This window comes from Gopherus evgoodei, chromosome 8 (assembly GCF_007399415.2).
Source record: "Gopherus evgoodei ecotype Sinaloan lineage chromosome 8, rGopEvg1_v1.p, whole genome shotgun sequence".
NCBI lineage: Eukaryota > Metazoa > Chordata > Testudines > Testudinidae > Gopherus > Gopherus evgoodei.
Window position 1 is genome coordinate 79,017,299 of NC_044329.1, and position 24,286 is coordinate 79,041,584.

The following is a 24,286-nucleotide window of genomic DNA, read 5'->3' on the forward strand; positions in this document are numbered from 1 at the left end:
GGGATGTGCCAGCCAGGAATCTTTGCAAGGAGTCTGTGTGCATCAAACGGCAACTCCCCCAGGCTAGTAGTTTCAAACCCCCTCTGCCAGGAGCAACTGTCTAATCTCCGGAAACCAACTGCTGGGCAGGGGTGATATGCTTTGGCCTCTTCAGATCAACTCCAGAGCCTCCCAGAACTGGGTGGATACTGTAGAGCTGTTGCTAAAGGAGCTGTCCCACCACCTCCTCCCCACAGCCAGGAGTGGCCTCAAGAGGAGAAGGAAGGCTTTCATGCCACAGGGGAGTGTCACGCAGCACTGAGCAGAGTACAATAGGCTCTTAAAGGACCAGACCACAGCCTTGCTGGGGCCACAAAGAGGAGACAGAGGCACAGTTTCTGACTTGTGCAGCCACATGTGTGCAGTTTACAGGAGACACTGATTGCCACTATTAAATACATATTTTAGTTAGGAGGAACAGATAATTACATGCATATATAACCCCATTTAATTAACACTAATTTTCTTTTGACTATTATCTAGACTCACCAATGCCTATGACTGGTCAGCAAAGTGTATTTAAAAATCTCGTCTTACTTTCCAATGCATAAAGCTAAAACTCCAGTAGAACTACAGACAAAGGTAGTTAACTGAGAAATAGAGCCAGTGCCAAAAATTCACAGGGTGAGAAAGTCAATAGGTGACAAAATGAAACTTTACAACATTATCCAGTGGTCTGTGAAATACAGTAAGTTGGATCCTTAAACATACTAAAGTTACCTTGAAAACAATCATCATGAGTCTAACGCTGTAGAATATTTTCTAAGCCTCTTTTTCAGATAGTTTGTTTGGACTTTCATTTAGATAAAGCATCTTTAGATCAAATGTCAATAAGCCAATGCTACACAGTTGCTGGTTCAATAAATTTATTGTACTTTTCAAAGTCTTCATAGAAAATTGTGGAAGATATCTTAGCTATCAGCTGTACGCTCCTGGGCCCTGAGGAAGCTAGCCTTCTTCTGAGCAACACGATCCTTCTTCTGGGCAAGGGATAACTTGGGACGGTTCCATCTGCAATGCAAACACGGTATAAATACACAAGGCAGTAATAGTAAATCTAAGTACCAGAACACCAGGAGTTACATGACCATAAGGAATGAGTGTGAGATTATGCCTAGGAAATAGTGTTTCAGAGATTACTTTCTATAGCACTCTTTCTTTCAGTGGTCAAGGCAATGGGTTAGTTAGTATACCACAAGGTTTGGTCACATTATGAAAGTGCATCATGTTTTTCACTGTAGTATCCAGTTTACTATCAAGGGAAAGAATTCTAATGTGTGGTGGCAGCACTGTCAAACAGGCAACTAGCCTAGATGGACCTCAAGTCTGATCCAGTATACCAGTTACATTCCTAGATTAGCTGTTCTCGAACTGTGGGTTAGGACCACAATGGGGTCGCCAGAGCCAGCATTAGACTTGCTGGGACCCAGGGCTGAAGCTGAAGTCCGTACTCCACCCATGGCAGTGGAGCTTGGGGGTGGCCACCTCTCCTCAGACCTAGGGTGGCAGGGCTCAGGCTCCAGCCTCTGTTCCCTGCACCCAGGGCAGCGGGGCTCATGCCCCAGCCCTCCCCCTGCTGTCATGTAATAACTTTATTGTCAGAGGTGGTCACGGTGCAATGAAGTTTGAGAACCCCTGTCCTAAATCAAGTCTGAAACATCCAGTTAGTTTCAACACCAAACGGACTGGAGGAATTAATTAACATAAATGCCACAGCTCCAGAATTTTGCTTTGTAACAGGCATATCTAACTCAAAGGAGGAAAAATTTTACCTCTTCTTTTTGACTTCTCTCTTGGGTTTCTTTTCATGGACTGGATTCTCCCGTATACCAGCATGGGCTTTTTTATACATTTCCTCCATCTGCAAGAAATACAATGTAGTCCATAAAGTCATGAATGTCAGAACTTCATTCAATGCATACAAGTTGGGAGTTATCCCATTGCCAAGAACATACTAGTGAGTAGAGAAAGAATACTGACTAAGGTCAAATGTGTTCTCAAAACATCTTTAAACAGTCCTACAGAGAAGTCTAAACCAGACTGGGAACAGAACACAGGCACCTAAGGTGCTAAGTCTTCCTCCAGAAACAGTAACTTAAGACAGAGCAAGGCTGCCGACACTGCGCACCTTACAATGGCTTCTGTTGCAAGGTGCGCTGTTGCTGGGAGAGCATTCTCCTGCTGACAAAATAAAACCATCTCCAACAAGGAGTGGTAGCTTAGTCGCCAGGAGCGTGGCTCCCACTGACGAAGTGCTGTCCACACCAGCACATCTTGTTGCTAAAATTTGTCATTCAGGAGAGTGTTTTTTCACATCTCTGAGCAACAAAAGTTTAAGTGACGGAAATGCCAATGTAGACAAAGCCTAAGATGTAGTTCAAAGGAGCACCTCAGAAAGGCAATAAGCCTGCAGCTCCCACAGGAACTGTGCACACAGGCATGCACTACAGATTTCACGCCAGAAACTTTCTGCTGCAAAACCTATCTGAAGTTCTAAAACTACTACTGACCTCAAGTGTCACCCTTCAACCAGCAGTGCACTCTTGTGCTCAGGAGATAGGATTTTACCACAAGAAAAAAAGAAAAAAAAAGTCATCCTTCAGTTAAGAGCATGATTGGCTTTGGAATCCAAAGAAACCTTTTCTTTACGGGGGGAGAGTCATTGGTCTCTCTCTATGGTGCTTAGATGGTCCCACCAGTTACTATAGCATAGTGTGGGCACCTCGCAATACCCACGGCAGGCAGCGAATAGAGGCACAGAAAGACTAAGGGCTTGTCTACATCAGAAAGTTGCAGCGCTGGTGAGGGAGTTACAGCGCTGCAACTTTGAAGGTGTACACATCTGCAGGGCACCACCAGCGCTGCAACTCCCTGTTTGCAGCGCTGGCCGTACTCCCGTTTTGTCTCGGGTGTAGAGGATCCAGCGCTGGTGATCCAGCGCTGGTAATCCAATGTAGACAGTTACCAGCGCTTTTCTTGACCTCCGTGGAAGGAGGAAGCCTCTGGTAATCAAGCTGGTTTCCTTTCCCGGTTTGCTCTCTCGGTCCCGGAGCCAGCCAGCAAACCGCAGGGAAGGAGACCTGCTTGCTCGGGGTTCCGGGACCGAGAGAGCAAACCGGGAAAGGAGACCAGCTTCGCCGCGGTTTGCTCTCGCGTTCCCCGAACCACCCAGCAAACCGCAGGGAAGGAGACCTGCTTGCTCGGGGTTCCGGGACCGAGAGAGCAAACCGGGAAAGGAGACCAGCTTCCCCGCGGTTTGCTCTCGCGTTCCCGGAGCCACCCAGCAAACCGCAGGGAAGGAGACCTGCTTGCTCGGGGTTCCGGGACCGAGAGAGCAAACCGGGAACGCCGCGGTTTGCTCTCTCGGTCCCGGAGCCACCCAGCAAACCGCAGGGAAGGAGACCTGCTTGCTCGGGGTTCCGGGACCGAGAGAGCAAACCGGGAAAGGAAACCAGCTTCGCCGCGGTTTGCTCTCTCGGTCCCGGAACCCCGAGCAAGCAGGTCTCCTTCCCTGCGGTTTGCTGGCTGGCTCCGGGACCGAGAGAGCAAACCGCGGCGTTCCCGGTTTGCTCTCTCGGTCCCGGAACCCCGAGCAAGCAGGTCTCCTTCCCTGCGGTTTGCTGGCTGGCTCCGGGACCGAGAGAGCAAACCGCGGGGAAGCTGGTTTCCTTTCCCGGTTTGCTCTCTCGTCCCGGAACCCCCCTTGAAGCCGCCCAACAGCGCTGCAGTGTGGCCACATCTAACACCACTTGCAGCGCTGGTTGCTGTAAGTGTGGCCACTCTGCAGCGCTGGCCCTATACAGCTGTACTAATACAGCTGTAACAACCAGCGCTGCAAAATTTTAGATGTAGACATGGCCTAAGTTAGTTGACCAAGGTCACAAGAAGTCTACAGGGGAACAGGGATTTGCACAAGTTTCATGAAACCCAGGAAGCATCCTATCCACTAGATCATCCTCTCTCTGAAGTCTATCCAGGTTATGTGCATCGCTTTTGCAAAATGTCTCCTTCCTCAACCTAAATTAAGAACTAGCTCAGGAAGTTCTCTAAATAAAACTGGAATGTTTAGCATGTCCCAGGCAAAGGAGGAAAACTCAAGTCATGTCAGTTTCTCCAAAGACAATACAAGTCTGAGGGAACATTTTGATAGGTTTTGGTTCAAGTCAGTGACCAACAACAATGGCCATGTGTGAATGAAGTAATCTGAACTAAAAAACATGCAACTTTTCACAACAGTGGTAGTTTTGTACAGCTGTGCCTCAATAAAGATAGAAATTTTATTGTTAATGCAGGGGTGAGAGAATGGCAGAATCTGAGTCACTAATTCTTAAGCCATGCAATTGATGAATTTATCAATTAGGTGTTAGATCATCCCATCAGAAATCACTTCATTGTGGGAGGTAAGGGAAATACATCTCTAAACAGAAAACCTCCATCTTAGCATACTTGAAAATAAAAATTCCTAGTTCTTAAATAGCACTTTTCAGCTGCAGATTTCAGTGCTTTAGAAAGGAGGTCAACATCTTTATCCCTGTTTTATAGATGGGCTGAGGCACAGAACAGTAGTGATCTGCCCAAGATCACACAGCATACCAGTGATAGAGCCAGGAATAGAACCCAGGTCAGCAACTTCCAATACAGTGCTCTATGCACTAGGACTAGGCCACTACTAAGGAACAATTCAGACTGCTTCAGCATAAGTTTTCTTGTCTAATATAGAGGTTCTCTTTAAACATGGAATGCATCTAAACCACATCTCAGGGACATTTCTCCTCCCTTCATGACTGCAGTATATTCCTGGCAACTGCATACATGGAAGTGTACCATTAGTATTCTTTAATGCAGATTAGTGCCGGGGTGGACAGTGCTATGCCGGCGGGACAGTGCCTCTGACTGGCACAGCTACCGCCCTTGTCGGAAGTGGTTTAATTATGCCAGCTCTCTCCTGCTGGCAGAGCGGCCATACAGGAGACCATACAGCAGCACAGCTGCAGTGCTCTGACTGTGCTGCTGTAAGATCTGTAATATAGACACAGCTAAAGTTAGCTTGGTAAAAATGTGTATGTAGGTCGGCCCTGAAAGGATTTTGAAAGCTTACAGCTCTTTAGCATATCTAGTGTATGGGCACTAGGAAAGAGTTCTTGCTGTAAGCATAAGATTTGAGTACAGACTTCATGGCAATATCAACTTCATAAATTACTTCAGAGAATAAAGAAGTTAAGATTGTAAATGCCAAAGTTTCACTGTAATTTTCATGGAATTTCTTAACTGTTTAGTATGCTAAAATTTAGTTGGAGTTATTTTAAGACAAGACGTTAAGACATACTAGCGAAATGATTTACAAGATACCAACATAATACACCTCTACCTCAATATAACACTGTCCTCGGGAGCCAAAAAAATCTTACCGTGTTATAGGTGAAACCGTGTGATATTGAACTTGATTTGGTCCTCCGAAGTGCACAGTCCCACCCCCCGGAGCGCTGCTTTACTGCATTATATCCGAATTCATGTTATATCGGGTGGCGTTATAATGGGGTAGAGGTGTACCTAAAAACTAACAAGTAAGGGGATGTATATAGTGTTCTCACATTGTACTGCTGTTTAATTGGCTTTTTCAGGTGATACAAACAGAACATTCTCAGACAATCAGGAGTGACAGGGAAACAAGGAAAACAACATAACAGTGGGACAGGCAAGAAGCCACTGGTAAGGAAGAGTTAGGAGGAGGGAAGGCAACAAATTATTCTGGGTAGAACAGTGTCATGGAAAGGAGGAGATCCTTGGTCTGATATCTGTCAAACAAGACATTTAACAAGCTGCTAAGCTTTTTGATAGCAGGTCACACCTTTATCATCTTTTTGGTGAAGCATGTAGTATGACAAGAGAGGTCATACATTTGGCCTTCATTACCAGCTGTTCTGGGTTCAGGGAATGTGTCCAACTTTTAAGAATCATATCACTAGGTTTGCAGAGGCCTGCATTGGGAGTACCCCTCTGGTCTGATAACATGCCATCTACATGGCCCACATTACTATTTTGCAAAGTATTTGCATTCCTAGCATCAGTTTTAAACAAGACAAATTATCTTTTAGTGCCACTACTAATATGCAATTAATTTACAGACAGACAGTGTCTTACCATGTCAGGTGTTACATTGTTCTTTATATACTGGGAGAACTGTTTTTTGTAGACATCTTCATCCTCCTCCATCAGGTAACGCATGTAACCTGCAACATTCTGACCCATGATGTGTGTGCGATGAACCTCTGCATTAAACTCTTTGCTTTCCGAGTCATAACCAGGGAAACGTTTGGTACTATGAAACAGGAGTTACAGGTTAGTGGTTAGAATTTTACGTCATCTAATCAAAGTTGGTTTAGGAAGTTCTTTAAGATTCACAGACTGCATTCTACAAGTCTCAAGTGACTGATACACTATAGCTCCCCTACAGGTAGCTGGAAAGCGTGACCAAAGAAAAATAATTTTAAACCAGCTGACAGATTATGCTTTCTAGAAGCAAAGTTAAGAAATCAACTTGCAAATTGACATCCTTAGCTGCCATCAGTCCCGTCTTGAAACAATGACATACATCATACACAGACCGAGGACCAACTACAGACTGCTCAGTCACTGGGGTATCATCATACAGCAGCCAAGTTAAAGAACCGACACAAAGTTGACAGCCAAAAAAAAAAAAAAGCAGCAACACTAAACTTTCCCCCTTTCCTTTAAGTTATCCCAGCTACTGTTTGCACTATTTTTCACAACTGCATTCATAGAAGCAATCAACACACATCAAAATTAGACAATGTAGACTACAACCCTGAGTCATGATCATTCACTGATCCTAGCTTAAAGCAGAGGTCGCCAGGACTTGCCACCACTGTAGATGGATTTTAGATTCTGGCCCAAGTTTCCACTAATAGTTGTATAGAGGGCTTAAGGCCAATGATCATTCTGAATGTGGTGTACAAAACAAAGTCAGACAAATAGGAGTTAAGGCAGAAAATTAAAAAGAATTACACATTTACTACAAACTGTTTCTATGGCAATATGAACAGTAAGAAGTGTTTACTCTGCTTAACTGCAGTCACTAGATATTCAAGGTGAAAGGTGATTATATTGCTATATTTTTAGTAACCTTTATGGAAATAAGCATTAATCTTACTCCCTTAACTTGAAGAGTCCCTGGGAGGAACGTCAATAACATCTACTGAAAACAAGTAAATACAACTTGGATTAAACTTAATTACCACATTAACAGGGTCACTCCACAGTGAATTCAACTAACTTAAGGTGAAGTTGAAATATCACTATAATGCATAAAAAAATGTGAAGTCTGTTTTCAAAATTCCCTTTTGACCAATTTATCTGAGATAAGTTACCTATGAGGGATGGACAGGCCACCATCCACTGCGCCCTTTAGTGCACCGAAGACTTTGTTTCCAGTCGTAGTTCTGGCAAGACCTGCATCCAGGTAGCATGTAAAAGCACCAGGCTGTCCATCCACACTTTCCACATTATATTCATCACCAGTCACTTCAACTTGGCCTTCATAAATCTTATCAAGGCCAAATTTGTTCAAAAGCTGTAACAGGAACAGTAAAGTGTAAGTATGTTCTCCTCTAGAGTTCTCTCCACACTTAGGTGCTTTGATTTAAGAACCAAAATGAAGTGTTTTCATGTTGCAAGACAATCGTCATAAAAGTTGATTCTGTATTTGTGGCAGTACCCAGGTATTCTACATTAATGCTTTCTCACTAATAGTGCACACTAATCTTACCCTCAGAAGGTTTTAACAGGAATCACTAAATAAATCTGTGCATACTTTAGCCCACTCATGTTTGTTAGACAGCCACACTGGGCAATCAAATCAATCTACAAATTCAGGGTTTTAAAAAATATTTAGAACACAGTTCCAAATAAGTCAGTGGTACATACAAAACAGAGGGTTCCACTTATGTAAGACAAGACTCCTTTATTTTTTGCTCATCTGCTAAAGCAAGCCCTTTGACATTTAGATATAAGTTTAGTGGGTACATACCCTGCGGGCCAGCAGCAGGCCCGTACAATAGGCGGCAGCATAATTGGTCAAACCAACTTTCACACCGTACTTTGGCAGCTCATGAGAGTACGCAGCACAGACTATCATATCACCTTCGATCCTGGCATATGCAATCTGACAACAAAATCAATGTTAGTCACAGCGGTTATAATATTGTGGGCTCAAACCTGCCTCCCATCTGCATGTGGAAATCCTATTAAAGTCAATGGCAGTACTGCAAGACCTCCACATGCAGGTTTGGAAAAAACAAGTTTAGATCTAAATTCTTCATCTTTCCTCATTTAAAACATGACGATGAAAGGTTTAAAAGTAAACCTCAAAATGTAAAAAGTATAAAAAATGTAAAGAGTTGAAGTACAGCTCTGTGATGATGCAGCCTCAATACTGCTTTTTCTATTGCATCAGCACTAAACTGACAAATAGAAATGAAGTCACTTCTATCTGAATCCCCGCCCCAACCTACCATTACAATAGTTAAGATGACAACAACAGTTATTTTCTTAGTTTCACCTTTGTGTATTTGACAGCAATTACATCTAGTTAACTTCACCATTCACCTGCACTGATATTTCCCCTATTTGTGTGGTACTTTCAGACAGCAAGAGAAAGGAATATGTTTTTTAAAAACCTGAAGAGGACTAAGGGGCATGTACAGCATTTGAACATATTCTACATTTTTATTGCAGTTATCTGTTGTCCTGTTTTCTTCAAACTTGGACTGTGATATAGTCCTCATGAAGGACTATAAAAAACAACTTATATGAAGCTTCCAAGCTTAAAGCGTTCTATTTGCACAGATAAGATAAGTCTATTCGCACATAATTCAAAAGGTGTCATAGAATCAGAATATCAGGGTTGGAAGGGACCTCAGGAGATCATCTAGTCCAACCCCCTGCTCAAAGCAGGACCAATCCCCAACTAAATCCTATGATTCAGGATTTTATGGACAACCTGTTAAAAACACATTTGCTTCTGGACCCAACAGAATGTTTGGGTGTGAGAGGAGACCCCACAGCAGTGAAGGAGCAGGACCTAGCTGACAAGACCTCATGGTCAGTCTTGCTTCTTTCTGCCTAAGGAAGATGGAGATAGCTCACAGTGTGTGTCACTCTGAACTGAAAACTAGCACTCAAGATTAAGAAAACCACTTCATTTCTGCTTCAGCAGTGAGGGTTTGAACTGAGACATCAGTTCAACTGTATTTGTACTATTCCATCTAGGAATAAGCACATTTATACCTGTGTAACTACATCCATGATAGAACTGCAATGCTTTATCTATAATGATCAAAATCACACTCCTAACAGACATTGCTATACCACTACAAAAACTGTGGTTAGACCAGACCTTAGAACACGGGTCTTTTTTTCCTCCTTAGTGTGTAAAGGTAAAAAAAGGCAGTGCTGTGGTATAGCCAAGCAAGCAAAGAAATCCTTACCTGGCAGATAATATCTCTGTTGGTAATACGTACTATCATCCTATATTTAGGGGTGTTATACTTGTTTTTATCTTGAATCACCAAACGCTTACGGGCATAATAATCCGTCTTTCCCTCTGAAAAGACAATAGTATGGACATGAGAAACAAACAGCAAAGACATATAGCAAAGGTGTACGTCAATATAGTTTACCAGTATAGTTTGAGCTATGGAAAAATTAACTGTACCTCTCCTTCTCCTGAATTTCACTTGGTACCTCTTGAAGTAGGCCTTATTCTTGACAACTTTCACAAACCCCTTGAACAAAGAAAACAATTACAACTGGACACAGTTACCACAGCACCAAGAAGTCTACTGATGGCTACTGTGAATTAAAAAGTGTCTGTGGGAGGAGGGGTTGAAAAAGACAGGAAATACAGTGTCTTCTCAGACTAAACACATTAAAAATCAGAAGTTACCCCAAAGTGAAGAGAGGAAAGGAACCTTCAAATTCTAACTTAAGGCACATCTTATTGTCTCATTTCATGTGGATTTACGTGAAGTAGAGAAATACAGCAGAGGACCATTAGATGTATAATATATATTCATTAGATGCTTCTTAAAACTATGTTACCCAAATAAATTAATTTAATCACTTATTACCATGTACTCATAATTATTTTCTTGAGCAAGGTAATAGTGTCAAAAGGACAATTACCAGCTTTAATGTCTACATGATAAGAAAACTTCCAACCAGTCTCCACTACCTATCACTGACCACACTGACTTGGCACATTCGCATCAAAGCCCACCTGTGGCAGCGAGGGAAAGGGGGAGAGAAGACAATATTGGTATGAAACTGGCGCTGCCAAATTTGAAGCCAACAGCCAGTGCCTAGAGGGAACATGGAGCATTTTCACAACAATCCAGGGAGACCGACAAAGTCTTTCCACTCAGGAAGTGTTTCCGCCCAGAACCCCCGTGTCCTGCCTCCCCCCTACGTCTCACGCGCAGCTAGACAGCGCCGAGCACAGCCCTGCCCATACGCTAGGAGCCAGGCCCGGCCATGCACGCGCGGAGCAAGAGCTGCCATGCGGAGCCTCGGACAGGGGCTCTCCGCCGCACTCGGAGACATGGCGGAGAGACTCGGCCCGCCGAGCCGCTGACACAGGCCTGAGGAGCCGGCAGCTGAGGCGCGGTGCAAGGCCCGTGCCAGCGGCTCTTGTCCCCGGCAGCAGCGGACCCGGGCGGTGGGGGCGGCCATTAGGCCACGCTGGAAGCTGCAGCAGCCGGGCCCGGGCGCCTCCCCAATCAGAGTCCATCGGGCCGGCGGGGGCCGCGCTGGAGGCCGCAGCGGGCGCGGGGGCCCCGGCCCGTGCCGCCCCTACCCCCGCTGGGCCCCTGGTGCGCGGTACTGACCATTGCGCCAGGTTCTGTCCCGTCTCGGCTTAGGCCGGGGGCCGCTCAGCGCAACGTCCACAGCCCGTAGTACTGGGGGAAAAGGCCGTGCCCACTGCGCAGCCGCAGCACCTAGCCCGACCGACGAGGCGGAGGGAGGTGCCGCGAGAAAGAGCCGCCCTGCACACTAGGGGCGCGAACGGAAGTTGGTGCCCCCTTCTGGGAGGCAGAGAAATCGCACGCCGGAGCCGTGAGTGCAGAGGGAAGTTTCGGCTCCCAGGAGTGGCAGCGCCTCAGCTGCCACTGGCTTTGCTTAGCTTGTCTTTCTAGACTTCCCTGGAAAGCTCCGGGTTCCCCAGCGACCCCCTCTCGGCTCCCGCACATCCTCATGTGTGCGTTAATTCATCCAGGGGTCCCCAGGCTCCCCTCTTCCCCAGGCACCCAAGGACACACACAGAGGGATCCCCTGGCTTTCATTTCACCCTTCCCAGGGCTTCTCCAGGACTCCCCAGCCTGGCTCCCTCGCCATAACTCTGGGTGGCCAACCTGAGCCTGAGAAGGAGCCAGAATTTACTAAAGTACATTGCTAAAGAGCCTCAGTAATATGTCAGCAGCCCCACATCAGCTCCCCCTACCCCACTTCCAGCACTTCCCACCCACAGGCAGCCCTGCCGATCAGTGCCTCCCTCTCCCAATCTGCTGTTTCCTGGGATTCAGGAGGCTTTAGGGGAGGAGCGATGGCACTGCAGGCTGAGGGGAGGGGATAGGAAGGGGTGGAGTGGGAGTAGGACTTGTGACAGAGGCACACTGGAAAGTTGGCACCTGTAGCTCCAGACCCAGAGTTGGTGCCTTTACAATGAGCTGCATATTAACTTCTGAGAGCTGCATGTGGCTCCAGAGCCAAAGGTTGGCCATCCCTGCCATAATGCAAGATTCCTCAAAGCTCTCCCACCCAGCTGGATTCCCCAGTGCCCTTGCTCCTGGAATGTCCCCATGGAATCCTCCCCAGGAATCCCACTCCCCTCCTCCTGGATCACTTAAACTTTGTCTTCCCCTTGAAATTTACTTTCTGCCAACAGTGGCTTTTTTCTTAAGAGCGAAGACGCCCTTCCCTCACAATTGTGCATCTTCTTTGCAGTCACTGGAATGCTTGATTACATACAGTAATAGTTAGTCACTGACAAAACCATCCTTAACGCAGTGTTAAGGTTGCTTTGTAGTTCCTTGTCCCCTTCCAGAACCACAAATGAAGAGTCGAGGTATTTTAAACTTCTGAAAATCAGGAAATTCAGAGTTAAGGTACATGCCGATGCAGCTTTAAGTCTGCCATCCTTGAGCAGGCAATAGCCAGTGGCAATTATCTATCTGCACTCCAGCTTTCTTCACTGTGTTAGGTGGAGTTGTACTGAATGGTGGAGGAATTAGTTGGAGTATCTTGGCAGTGGTGTGATTGGGATATGAGGAATTTTGTGGGTCCCCAGCCCCACTTGGTTGATCTGACCATCACCTTCCCTTCCCACCGCCCCCCTGTATGTGTAGTGGAAGTAGGGTGACCAGATGTCCCGATTTTATAGGGGCAATCTCGGTATTTGGGCCTTTTTCTTATACAGGAGCCCATTTCCCCCCACCCTATCCCAATTTTTCACACTTGCTATCTGGTCACTCAAGGTGGAGGAGGTGCATCCTTGAGATATGCTTCATTTCAGTTCTGTAGGTTGTGTCAATGGTTGAGCACAGGGGTCTTCTTGCCATGGGGATTTCCATCACTGCAAGGGAGATATGGGTTATGGGACGTGGTTTGTGGGTTTAAAGCTCAGTAAGTGAAAATATAGTGTTAGATTGAATACTGTGGGTGAGAGTGAGTGGGTTGAAAAAGAGGTGAAGGGATTGTAAAATGTATTAAGGGTGGGGTTGTTTTTGAGGCTCATTGAATGTAGAACAGGGCTGGGTAACTCATTTAAACACAAGTTTTGTCTTAGGAAAAAGAAAGTATTGGACTCTGTGCTACAGTTGTTATGTACCCTATTCCTTGAGTGATGTGCACTATCTGCAAAGGAAGATTGCGGAAGTGCATTGTGGGTGTATTGGCTCATCGCTCAAAGAGGACAGAGTTAAGGTTGGGTTTGCATGTATCTTAACTCTATATTTCAGGGTTTTCAGAAGTTTAAGTTTTACTTAGTTATATATATTAATGAAGTTTTTGGTCAATTTCCTATTTTTTAACAGAAAGATACATATTTGTTGTAGGAGTCAGTGGTCATGTAGGCAGTAGGAGTTATCATATAGGTTTGCAGCTGAGACACTACTGTGGCTAAGAGCCAAGCTACACTGTGAACTTACACTGGCATAGCTAGAGTGCTCAGTGGTGTGAAAAATCCACACCCCTGAGTGACATAGCTAAACCAACCTAACCCTTGGTGTAGACAGCACTAAGTCAACAGAACAATTCTTCCATCGACATATCTACCACCTCTTGGGGAAGTGGATTATCTATGCCAATGGGAGAACCTCTCCCATCAGCATAAGTAGTGTCTACATGGAAGTTTTACAGTGGCTGCTGTAGCATTTCAAGTGTAGACAAACCTTAGGTAACAATACTAATACCTAGCTATTATATATCACTTTTCATCGCTAGATCTCAAAGCACTTTATCAAGGAGGTCAGTGTCGTCATCCCCATTTTACACCTGGGGAAACAGAGGCACCAAGAGGGAAGGGATTCCCCCATAGTCACCCAGCAGGCCAGGGGCAGAGTCAGAAATAGAACCCAGGACTCCTGAGTCTCATAGGCTAATCTAGAGAACCTAACTCTTTCTGTAATAACAAGTCCAATATTGTTTTGCCAAAGGGTGGGTGCCATGCACCAGCTAGGTTAAATGTTAGTAGTAGCTGAGTGAGGGATGATCAAAGTCATGGTTTGAGCTCCAAGAGTATGCAAAAAATGTTGGTAGAATGTGCTGATTTTATGAAATGCTGGTCGTTTTTTTCAGGGGACTCCCTTGCTCAAATTAGAAGCTGCTCAAGGCAATCTGCCATCCTTGACAATCCTTCAGTGTGGCACCCCATTCCATTCAAATTCGGCCCAGCCATCCCTCCATCATGATGAAGGGGCAACTGGACCAAATTTAAGGTAATGGTGTTGCGAACTGGCACACGGAGTCACAACATCACTCAGATCTGGCCTGGATGCCCCTGCACCATGACAGAAGGGCAACTGGGCCAAATCTGTCACCCTAGGCAGCTGCCTATATTGCCTATAGCTAGAGCAGCCTCTGGCTCAACTGACCTCAAATTTGGAGCACTAACCCTACCCGCTGCCCAGGAAGCACACCAAATTTCAACTCAATTTAACTAAGCATGAAGATTTTAGAGCACTCAGTAAGTGAAAGTAAGAAATGTCATTTTTTAAACATGCGGGGTTTGCCAATGTTAATCATAGCAGAGCTGATGTGCTGATATAATACTGTAAGTCATCAGCAACTGCTTTGTTATAGTCAAATCCCCAAACAATAATCCCAAAACAGGGATTTTTTAGGCTAGAGAGAGGATGGAAGGAAGGGGCTCTATACATCCATCTGCTGCATAAGAGGCTCAGAGATATGTGAAGTAGCCAATTCATCTCAATATCATAGTCTCAGAATACCCTAAGGAGATGAATGCAGTCTGAAACAATAGCTCTGAGCCAGGTGAACTGCTTTATTCGTCTCTATGGGTGTTCTCATTCCTCCTCCCCACTGCCAATGTTTGAGAGCCTGTGATATGCGTCAAGCATGCCTGTTATCAGCTCCTGACCCACTCTCAGCAAGATGTTCTTGGTGCTGCTCCCAACATGCATGTTCTCCACTCCCCACCCAGAGGATCAGAACTTCCCCAGAAGTCAGATAACATGGGGAGCAGGGAGTGGGGCTCAGACTTCTCAAGATGCTGGCTCACAGGGGGCAGAGAGAGGGACTTAGACACCCCAGAGGGGTAGGGCTCCGCTAGAACCTGGCACACACACAATAGGGGAAAATGTGGGTCTGACAGGTATCCCCCACTCCTAATCTCCCCACTTGCCCTGTCACCCATGTCACTCTGGCCCCAGTGTCCCACCCATGCCAATGCCAATGTTACCAGTGTCCTGCCTGTTTCCTCCCACTTCCCCAATCCTCCCTTCCCCTGATCTGTGACCCCAACCTCTCACCCCTACCATCCATCCCCATTTATCTCTCTCTTTCTGGTCCCCCTCCTCTCGCTGCAGCTTCAAACTGCTGTCCCCATATTCTTCCCAATTTCTCTGCCCCTCTTATCCTCCCTTCCCTCCCAGCAAGCATTAGTAATTTATTTTCTTTTTAAAAATAGTTTGAGTGCCCTCTGAATTTTCTGCTGTACTCATTAAATTTCCTCAAAACACCCCACCCTCTTTGACACAGGGCAGCAACACACCTACATTTCACTTTCAGATTTTTGCCAGGGGAGCAGAATTTACAATGTTTGGGTGTTAAGCAAATTCAGTGGCCACAACAACTCCCCTTGAGCCACACAGGTAATGTGAAAATTGGCGGGCTACTAACTCTCTTGGGTAAACTGTCAACACACGCGCCATGTAATCCATTTGGCATGTGAGTATTAGGCTTGAGCCCATGTGCACATCTTAACTCTTGGTTGAGTAACATTCAATATTGTGGGGTAAATGTCAACTGATAGAGACCCTTTGGGGCCCAACCAAGCTATGGTTTGATCCCCTGGTGTGTGTAAAAAACATTGATAGAATCATTTATTGGTGAGAGAGAGAAGCTTTTGAGCTTACACAGAGTTCTTCTCCAGGTCTGTTTAAATTGTGTGTGAACTCTGTGTAAACTCAAAAGCTTGTCTCTCTCATCCACAGAAGTTGGTCCAACAAAAGATATTACCTCACCCAGCTTGTCTCTTTAATATCCTGGGGCCAACATGAGTACAGCAACTCTGCATATATTGATAGATCTGTCAAGCATAAGTGGGGAGTTTTGAGGGGCTATATCTTGGGAACTCCTCTGTCAAAATGATTCCAAATTTGAATCACTAAACCTAACCTGCTCCTCGTTGAGGTACACCAAATTTCAGTGCAATCTAGGTAATCATGCAGACTTTCGAGTACTTAGAAGAGTTGTCCTTTGAACAGAAAGCGTTCCTCAGCCTTAACTATAGTGGAACAGGTAGTCCCTTTTAAATTAGGACAGTTGGGAGAAGATGAAAATTATTAATTGAAAGTGGTGGATGAGAATGTTTGATGATGTCCCTCCTATTTGGTACATGTACTGTACTATGTATTTCTTCTGAAAGATTTTATACTAAGAATTAATCACCAATATTGCTAAACACTCCAAGTCTTTTGCCAGGGTTTGCAACTGTGCCTAATGTAGGAGTGTAACAAGGCACAAGTGGGCCCCCTCTATCTTCTGCTACTTCTACACCCAGAAAAACAGTCAGAGACCTCTACTTTGGTACAATCACCCATGCTCTTTATTCACAACACAAGTTCCCACCACCTTATAACTACAGCCAGCATCAGGTTTGCAGCTAACAATGCCTCCCAGGCTCTTCCATTTTCTCCCCCTTGGCTTCCTTCCTGATCCTGACAGTCTTTATGTAGCCCCTGGCTGATGAGGTCAGCAGCTATTCCCCATTTGCCACTTAGGCCTGGACTTACTCAGCCACCTCCAATTCCCCTTTTCTGATTGGAGCTGGTGTGCCAGAGATCTAGTCCAGGGTTTCGTAACCAGCATTCTGTTACAAGGAGCCTCTGTGAATGTAGTTCATGTACTGTTTATTCTGTCTTCAAGAATATTAATGCAGATTTTAAATCTTAGGGTATGATACAGTGGATAGGGCACTGGAATGAGACTCAAGTGTATTGCCTTCTCTTCCTGGCTCTGCCACTGGCTTGCTGTGTAATTTTGGGCAAGTAACTGCACCACTAGATTCCTCAGTTTCCCCATCTGTAAAATGGGGGAAAAGATACTTACTTCTTCTGTAAAGTGATTTCAGATCTAATGACAGAAAGTACTATAAAAGGGCTAGATACTATTAAATATGAAGGACCTAACACAGTTCCTTATGGTTTCCCCTCAAATGCCTCCACAACTGCATATATTACTGTTTTTCTTGACCTTTTGTTTATGGTCTTTCCTTCAGTTTTTCAGTCTGTGTCAGTGTTGTATTATGAGAATAAGATTATCAAATTGCTCACAAAAATCCACTAATTTTACACTATTAGGAAAATCAACTTTAGAAAGATTTTCTTTTTTATAAATCCATCCTGCTGATTGTTTATCATTCCAATTACCTTTTAGATACTCAGGGCATGACTTTATGAAGTGCTGAGTGCCTACCTTTCTCAGGAGAGTCCATAGAACTTGATAGTACTCACCACATTTCAGGATCAGGCTTTTACTGTTTTTCTCTCTTAGCTCCTGATCCTGCAAACATTTACACACATGCTTCACTTGTAAGTACATGAGCAGTTCCGATAAATTCAAGTGTGTACATGTTTGCAGGACTGAGGCCTTAGTTTCATTATTTTGTTAGGGACAGAGCTTAGACTTACAGGAGGACAATTTCCAGGATCTTTCTTCTTTCTTTTTTTTGAAGATCTGTAAGTAGTACATCTGCTTATCTCTAATCTTCTGGCACCATTACCTCCCCAATAATGCATCACTTTTCTAAAATAACTGTTGGATAATTCTAATTCATGGACAAATCTTGGCACTCCTTGCATGGCTGTTGAAGGCAAAGCCAATATGGTTTTTCTGCATGGGAGTAAGGGCAAAGGGGGCAGATCTTGGGAAGGCTGCCCAGGATTCCAAGTCCCATAAACATGATTTTAATAGAAAAAATAAGTGTCCTGAGTTTGTTACTAGCAGTTTACCTCCTAAAGCCTGATCCAGAACCCACTGAAGTCAGTAAGAATCTTTCTATTAATTTTAAGGGACTTTGGATTAGGTCTTTGACTAGTTGGGAGTGCTGTAATGCTCAGTTTGGAATCTTCTACGTTTTTCATGAAGAGAAAGACAACAAAAAATGTAGGTTATATTTGTGGCCCGTGAAGCTCAGGAGAATCATTCAGGAGAAACATCTGCACTTTCCTTTCCAGTTTTCTCTGATTTTAAAGAAAAACTCATTTTTATGGTTGTTTTTATTATTTTCCTGAGTTAGTTATAAAATCTGATATATTTATGTCTTGCTTTATTGTATTTGGGTTATGTGTACTTGTTTTGTGTATTAAAAAATGAGATTAATAAGAAAAGAAGAAAGCTTAGTCCCATTAAAACTGCATAGGATTTTCTCTTCTTTAAAATTCTAATGTTCTAATGAATCACGTCAGATTAAAGAAAACAAAGAAAAAATTCTGATGCAAAATGAGTCTGACTGCTGTCATCTAATGTCCCCTTTCCTCCTGCTTTCAATGTCTCATCACTTCCAGTTCTTCCTTCTGCACCCAAAAGATACCTAAAAAGTTTTAAGAACTACTATATTCCTATTAAGAGTTTGATGCAACATTAAAGTCAATGGATAAGGTTCAAATTTATTGTCCATTGGGAATATGTTTCATGAGTTTGATGCTCTGGTGCAGATCTTAAGCAAATTCACATGAACATCCATATAGTTAATACAAAAATAAAAAAGCAGTCTAATGCCAAATATTCCCAAAGTAATTTATGAATGCATACAGTCATTGATGTTTCATGGAAAACTTTGAAAAACATTCCAATTAGAACTAGATCTGGGTATACTGGGTCCAAAGTGTGAGGCACGCAGACACTTTCATATTTCTTTTCTCCACTTTTTGATTATTAAAGAAATGGCATATAAACAGTTTATTTGTTCCTGACAGACCCATCTGTGTGTTCCTCAGATGAAGCTATAATGTTGCTTGTGACATCATAGTTATTTGCAATAGAGATGACTGTAATGTAACAAATAGAAGATTATGACTTAATGGGCCTAATCCTGCATTCTTTGTGCACCAAAATCACCATTCACTCTAATAGGAGTTTTGGATGCACAATTAATTCAGGTTTGAGTCCTAGTTGGGGCAAAAGCAGGAGTAGCTGCACACTAAAGAAGGAAGTTGGTGATCTTCAGGGACAATGGGTACAGTCTTCTCATTTGGACCTAGTGGCTGGCACACTAGAGTGGAACTCAGGACACCTAGGTTCTAATCTGGGCTCTGCTATTAGCCTTCTGTTTGACCTTGGTCAAGTCACTTCACCGCCCTATACCTCAGTTTTCCCATCTGTAAAAATGGGGATAATTTAACTGCCGTCCTTAGTCAAGTGCTTTGAGCTCTGCTGAAGAAGAGTGTTATATAAGAGCTAGGTATTATTATTAATCTTAGTCAAAATTTTTGTTGCGGTTCAGAGTATCAATAAGCTAAGGGTAAAAAAAAATCAAGACAAACATATAGAAAGTCAAGGAATTCAGATACAGATTAAAGTAAAAAGTTTTCTGAACATTTGCAAGTATGGAAATGCATAATTTAAGCATCCAGATGCTCTTAACTCTGCTCCTGTAATGATACCAGCTTCCAATCTTCTTTTTTATTTATTTTATACCTACTTTGTAAGAAGTGATTTTTGGATCAAAGACTTCTAAGGGTTTTAAGAAGTCCACAGCCTATAGCTGCACACATCTTCCACTTGTAAAAGCCACTATACACGTATAGTGACTGTGCCAACACCATCCTGCCATCTTTTCTTCATTGTTCTTTTGTATAAGGTCTTTAAAAAGTCTGCAGTCTATAGCTGTGAGCATCTTACATTTGGAGGTAGCACTATACAGTAAAGTTTATGAGGGATGTATTCAGATGTGCTCTGCAGAACATTCGTTTAATAACTGATTTCATAAACGTGTCTGATACTGAGTGTAATGCTTTATCACAACAATGATTTTGCTCTTTTTCACGTAACAGCTACAGTTTCAGAAGTCTGGTCCTAGGTTTATAGGTATGCAAGATCCCTTTTTAATGATGTGTATAATTGTAGCACATAGAATCTTGCTACAGAGAGGGGGATGACTGCCTTTCATGGGTTATTTGCAGAGCCCTACCAAATTCACGACCATGAAAAACACATCATGGACCGTGAAATCTGGTCTCCCCCTATGAAATCTGGTCTTTTGTGTGCTTTTACCCTATAATATACAGATTTCACAGGGGAGACCGCGTTTCTCAAATTGGGGGTCCTGACCCAAAAGAGGATTTGGGGGGGTCACAAGATTATTTTAGGGGGGTTGCAGTATTGCCACACTTACTTCTGCGCTGCCTTCAGAGTTGGGAGGCTAGAGAGTGGTGGCTGTTGGTTGGGTGCCCAGCTCTGAAGGCAGTGCCTGGCCAGCAGCAGTGCAGAAGTAAGGGTGGTAATACCATACCATGCCACTTCTGCACTGCTGCACTTCACTTTTGCACTGCTGCTGGCGACAGCTCTGGCTTCAGAACTGGGATCCTGGCCAGCAGCCACCACTCTCCAGCTGCCCAGCTCTGAAGGCAGTGCTGCCGCCAGAAGCATCGCAGAAGTAAGGGTAGCAGTACCACAACACCCCCTACAATAATCTTGAAACCATGGGTGGCAGGTATAATAGGCCAGGGAAGGCCTTGCCTTCCCTGGTGCTGACACCGCCGGCCACCTGGGCTGTGGTGGCCCTGGCCCTTCCCTGAGACCCCCATCTCCTCCTCCACTCTACACCCCCCACCCCCACTGCTTGCTGCATCCCTCCTCCTCAGGTGCTGGTGGCTCAGCGTTCGAGCAGAGCCTTCAAGGGTGGAAGGAGCTGGCGCTAGGGGGCTGTGGGTTGGCTCAATAGAAACTTGGGGGTTGGGGGAACCGGTGGCTCAGCCCAGTGTGGGGGAGGCCAGTGGCTTGGCCTGGCCCACTACTGAGGGAGGCGGGTGGCTCAGCCCAGCCTGGCGCTCGGGGTGGCCGGCGGCTTGGCCTTGCCTGGTGCTGGGAGAGACCGACAGCTCAGCCCGACTTGGGAGGGGTGGTGGGTTACGGGGGCCAATGTTTTGGCCTGGCAGTCGGGTGGAATGGTGGGGGCAGTAGCAGCTCAGCTCAGGGTGGGGCCAGTGGACTTGCCTCCCCAAAGCTGGGGTTCACCCACTGCCCATGTTTGCAGTCCCCTCCCACATCTCCTTTTTGTGTCAGGATCCCTAGAATTACAACACCATGAAATTTCAGATTTAAATAACTGAAATCATGAAATTTATGATTTTTTAAATTCTATGACTGTGAAATTGGCCCAATAGACTGTGAATTTGGTAGAGCCCTAGTTATTTGTGTAATCAGGAATTTGTAAAATACAGCTCTTTCTGTGGCCTAAGTCTGGCTTGGCAACAAGAAAGTCAAGGTTGATGCAACCACTGTACAACTGAGAGTAAGGAATTTTAGTTTTTGTAATCACTGAGGGTGTATCTGAACCTCTGTCATGAATGGATAACATAGTCTCAGAATGTCTGGTTTTACTGGGAGCAGATTTAAGGTGACTGGAGTGCCTGTGCATGTTTGGGTTTCTTTTAAGTTTAATTTTTACTCTGATTTTTTTTTGTTTTTGGAAAATTCAACGTTCTTATGGTTTTTTTTAAACTTTAGATTACTGATATTCTCCACTTTAACTGATTTTTTTTGGCCTGTGAATTTCCTTAGGTTTTTAATGTAAACTATGTTTCTCACATGCACTAGAAGACAAGGGAGCGAGGACATGAAGCTCTTAATCTTTACAGAACACTGGGACAAGTTGAGCTGGAAACACTGGAACTCTGCATAGAACTGTGTGTTAGTGGGAGGAAGAGGGTGAGAAAACCTGTGGAGCTTAGGAGCTCTTCATAGTTCCTGGCTCCTACTGGTTCCCAAAGCTCCATACCTAGATTCCTCCTTCCATTACAGTTTTACTGTACAGTGGACCTTCAAAAGTCTATAAGACATGTTGCATATCGTTATATCTGCAGAAACCGGAGATCCAATGCAGATGTTATAAAGTTAGCAAGGAGACAAAGCTGGATCTGGGAGTAGGGGTCATGTTATGGGACTTGGGGAAGCAGATGAGGCTGGGAAGTAGGAGGATGTGATTTGAGGAAGCTGGTGGGGGTTCCAGAATGACTGCAGTATCCACCCTGGCCTGAGGAAGGTTGCAAAACTTATGAGGTCTGGAGGTGTTCTGAGCTTAGAGGAAAGGGGAGCCCTCTTAGTTTAGTAACTCTGTTGAGATACAGGAGTTGCTGAAGCCAAGTGAGGTGCAGTCCGGCTGTCTGTGCTGATGCACTGCAGCTGGTGGCTGTGTCTTCTCCACTATTTATTTGTGCACATGAGAGAGCATTTTAAATCCTGAACTACCCTGTTTTATATAAAAAGAAAACATGTAACAGTAATTTCACAGTAGTGTTCACAGAAGACAGAAGGTGAAATCCTGACCTTAACAAAGTCAATGGGAGTTTTGCTATCAGCTTCAAAAGTGCCGGGATAATGGTGGTTTGATGAAAATTCTGCCACTGCCTACATCTCCTTATACAGGAGCCTGAAGTTCATACAACCACATGTTCCCAGAAGGGAAGGGATTGAAGATTCTCGCATTGGACAAGTACATTAGCATATGCCCTAGATGCCTTTGAGAGGATCCTACCTGAGGCAACGCTTCTGCAGGGGACAGGTCAGGGTATGACCATAAAATCCCTGTAGCAGCTAATCCTCTGGATGCTCCCTCATCAAAATACAAAAGTATGTCGTCTGTAAACAGACTATGCTCACAGTGGAATCAGTCCACGGATAAGAAGATTTAGATTGTTTTAGATTGCATCCCAGTAAATAAGGTTGACGTCTATCTAGTCAATGACTTCAGTGAGAGTTTTACCTGTGTACCTCAGACCAGAATGGGGCCCTTAATTTGGGAGTTTCAACCTAGTCTCTAGTGTCAGTTTTATCAATAACACTCAATTTAGTAAAGTTCGGCATGACTATCTCTCTCATATATATGCAGACATCAGATCTTGATGTTCAGCTTTGGTAAGCAGTGGATGATCTGTGTATCAAGGGAGGCTAGGCATTGTAGACTGCCCTCCAAACGCTGGGTTGAGCACTAGTTCCACCACATGAGTTATTGACTATGACGTTGCTTCAGACTCCTGAATTTACTTGGTGCATTAGCTTCTTTTCTAGCAATGCTTCTACTCTGCAAGGACATAAATTTCAGCTCCCTGGCAGTGCTGATCATCCGTGCATGGGAAAGGGCCAGTAGCCCTCTTGTCCAAGAGTACATGAACTGCCATACCAAGGGGGTGTTGAGAGATCAGAGCCATAGCATTAAATCCTGGACCATTGCAGGAGGATTCCTTCCCTGAATACAAGTATGTAGACCTTCAAGCTGGCCCAGGGTGTCATTCCCTGTCTGAGACTCGGGTATCAGCCAACTGGAGATGTAGTCGGTTGGTTTCATCTGTTGCCGTTCTCCAAAAAGACTTAACAGTAATGGGATCTTGTCGAAGGTCTGATTGAACTACGTGCACTAGCACGTACAGACTGGAAGTTCAAACAACCAGTAATAATATGAATGGCCTAATTCAGCTCTGTGTTGACAAGCTGAGTGTGGCAGCTGCAACCCTGGACCGCAGAGCAACATTCAGCTGGAGCAAACACCTGGCCCAGTACAGATGTACGAAGGACTTGCTCCCCAGGAAATTCCCAATAATTTTCATATCAAGGCATTATGGGAAGGGATCTTCATTTTCCTATTCTGTGTGAGGCTGGTATGTCAGGCTATGGTTGAATTTTACTCCCGTGTGTGACAATGAGATCAATGGATTATTGAGAGAGCTGAACCTCAGCAGCCTCACATTCAGAGCAAGCTGGAAGGGAAGTACAGAAGTTTGTTTAGCTGAAAAAAAGATTCTTCTAAGCTTGACAGGCCATAAATGTAAACTTGTTTTTTTTATTGAGACCCTAGGCAGAAATAGATTTAAAATGCTGTCCCCTCCCACTTTGGCCCTCCTCCTTAGGTTTACTATACTACAACAGACAAGCACAGTAAATATTTTAGGTTTTTAATTATCCAGGTATCCTTAAATTACTGCACGAGGATATAACATGCAATGAAAAAGGGAGATAATGCAGTTACAGCCTTAATCAAGACCCTGATCCTTTAAACAGTTATTTACATGCTTCACTTCATGCATGCAAGTACTACATGTAAAGTTAAGCACCCAAGTAATTGCAGGATTGGGGGCTTCTGTTGTAAGGGACTCTCTCTTATGAGCTCTAAGACTCCTAGAAAAATGAAGCCTGGAACTGGCTGGGGTTATAAATGACAAAAACAACAAATACATCAATTTTGCAAACTGCTGTGTATGGATACGGAGATCTG

At 44.3% G+C, this 24,286-nt stretch overlaps 1 protein-coding gene and 1 non-coding gene across 3 annotated transcripts; both read right to left on the reverse strand.

Moving 5' to 3' along the window:
• Positions 1-888: 888 nt before the first annotated feature.
• Positions 889-11,052, reverse strand: RPL5 (ribosomal protein L5). Of its 2 annotated transcripts, XM_030572072.1 has the most exons (8): positions 10,944-11,052; positions 9,773-9,842; positions 9,546-9,661; positions 8,087-8,221; positions 7,428-7,630; positions 6,181-6,358; positions 1,812-1,900; positions 889-1,050 (listed from the first exon to the last, which is right to left on the reverse strand). In XM_030572072.1, the coding sequence occupies exons 1-8, from the start codon at positions 10,944-10,946 to the stop codon at positions 951-953; spliced, it is 894 nt and encodes a 297-aa protein (XP_030427932.1). In that variant the 5' UTR covers positions 10,947-11,052; the 3' UTR covers positions 889-950. The 2 variants fall into 2 exon arrangements, with proteins under 2 accessions (XP_030427932.1, XP_030427933.1); XM_030572073.1 differs by lacking the exon at positions 9,773-9,842.
• LOC115656995 lies at positions 6,597-6,692 on the reverse strand. The gene has a single exon (XR_004001862.1). It is a non-coding gene; the product is annotated as a small nucleolar RNA SNORD21 (small nucleolar RNA).
• Positions 11,053-24,286: the final 13,234 nt, after the last annotated feature.

Bases quoted from the DNA above. Each gene is read 5' to 3' on its own strand.
- RPL5 (XM_030572072.1), bottom strand. The intron at 8,222-9,545 runs GTAAGGATTTCT...TTTTGTTGTCAG, and splicing joins ACAGAGATATTATCTGCCAG to ATTGCATATGCCAGGATCGA. The intron at 1,901-6,180 runs GTAAGACACTGT...TATTTCTTGCAG, and splicing joins ACAATGTAACACCTGACATG to ATGGAGGAAATGTATAAAAA.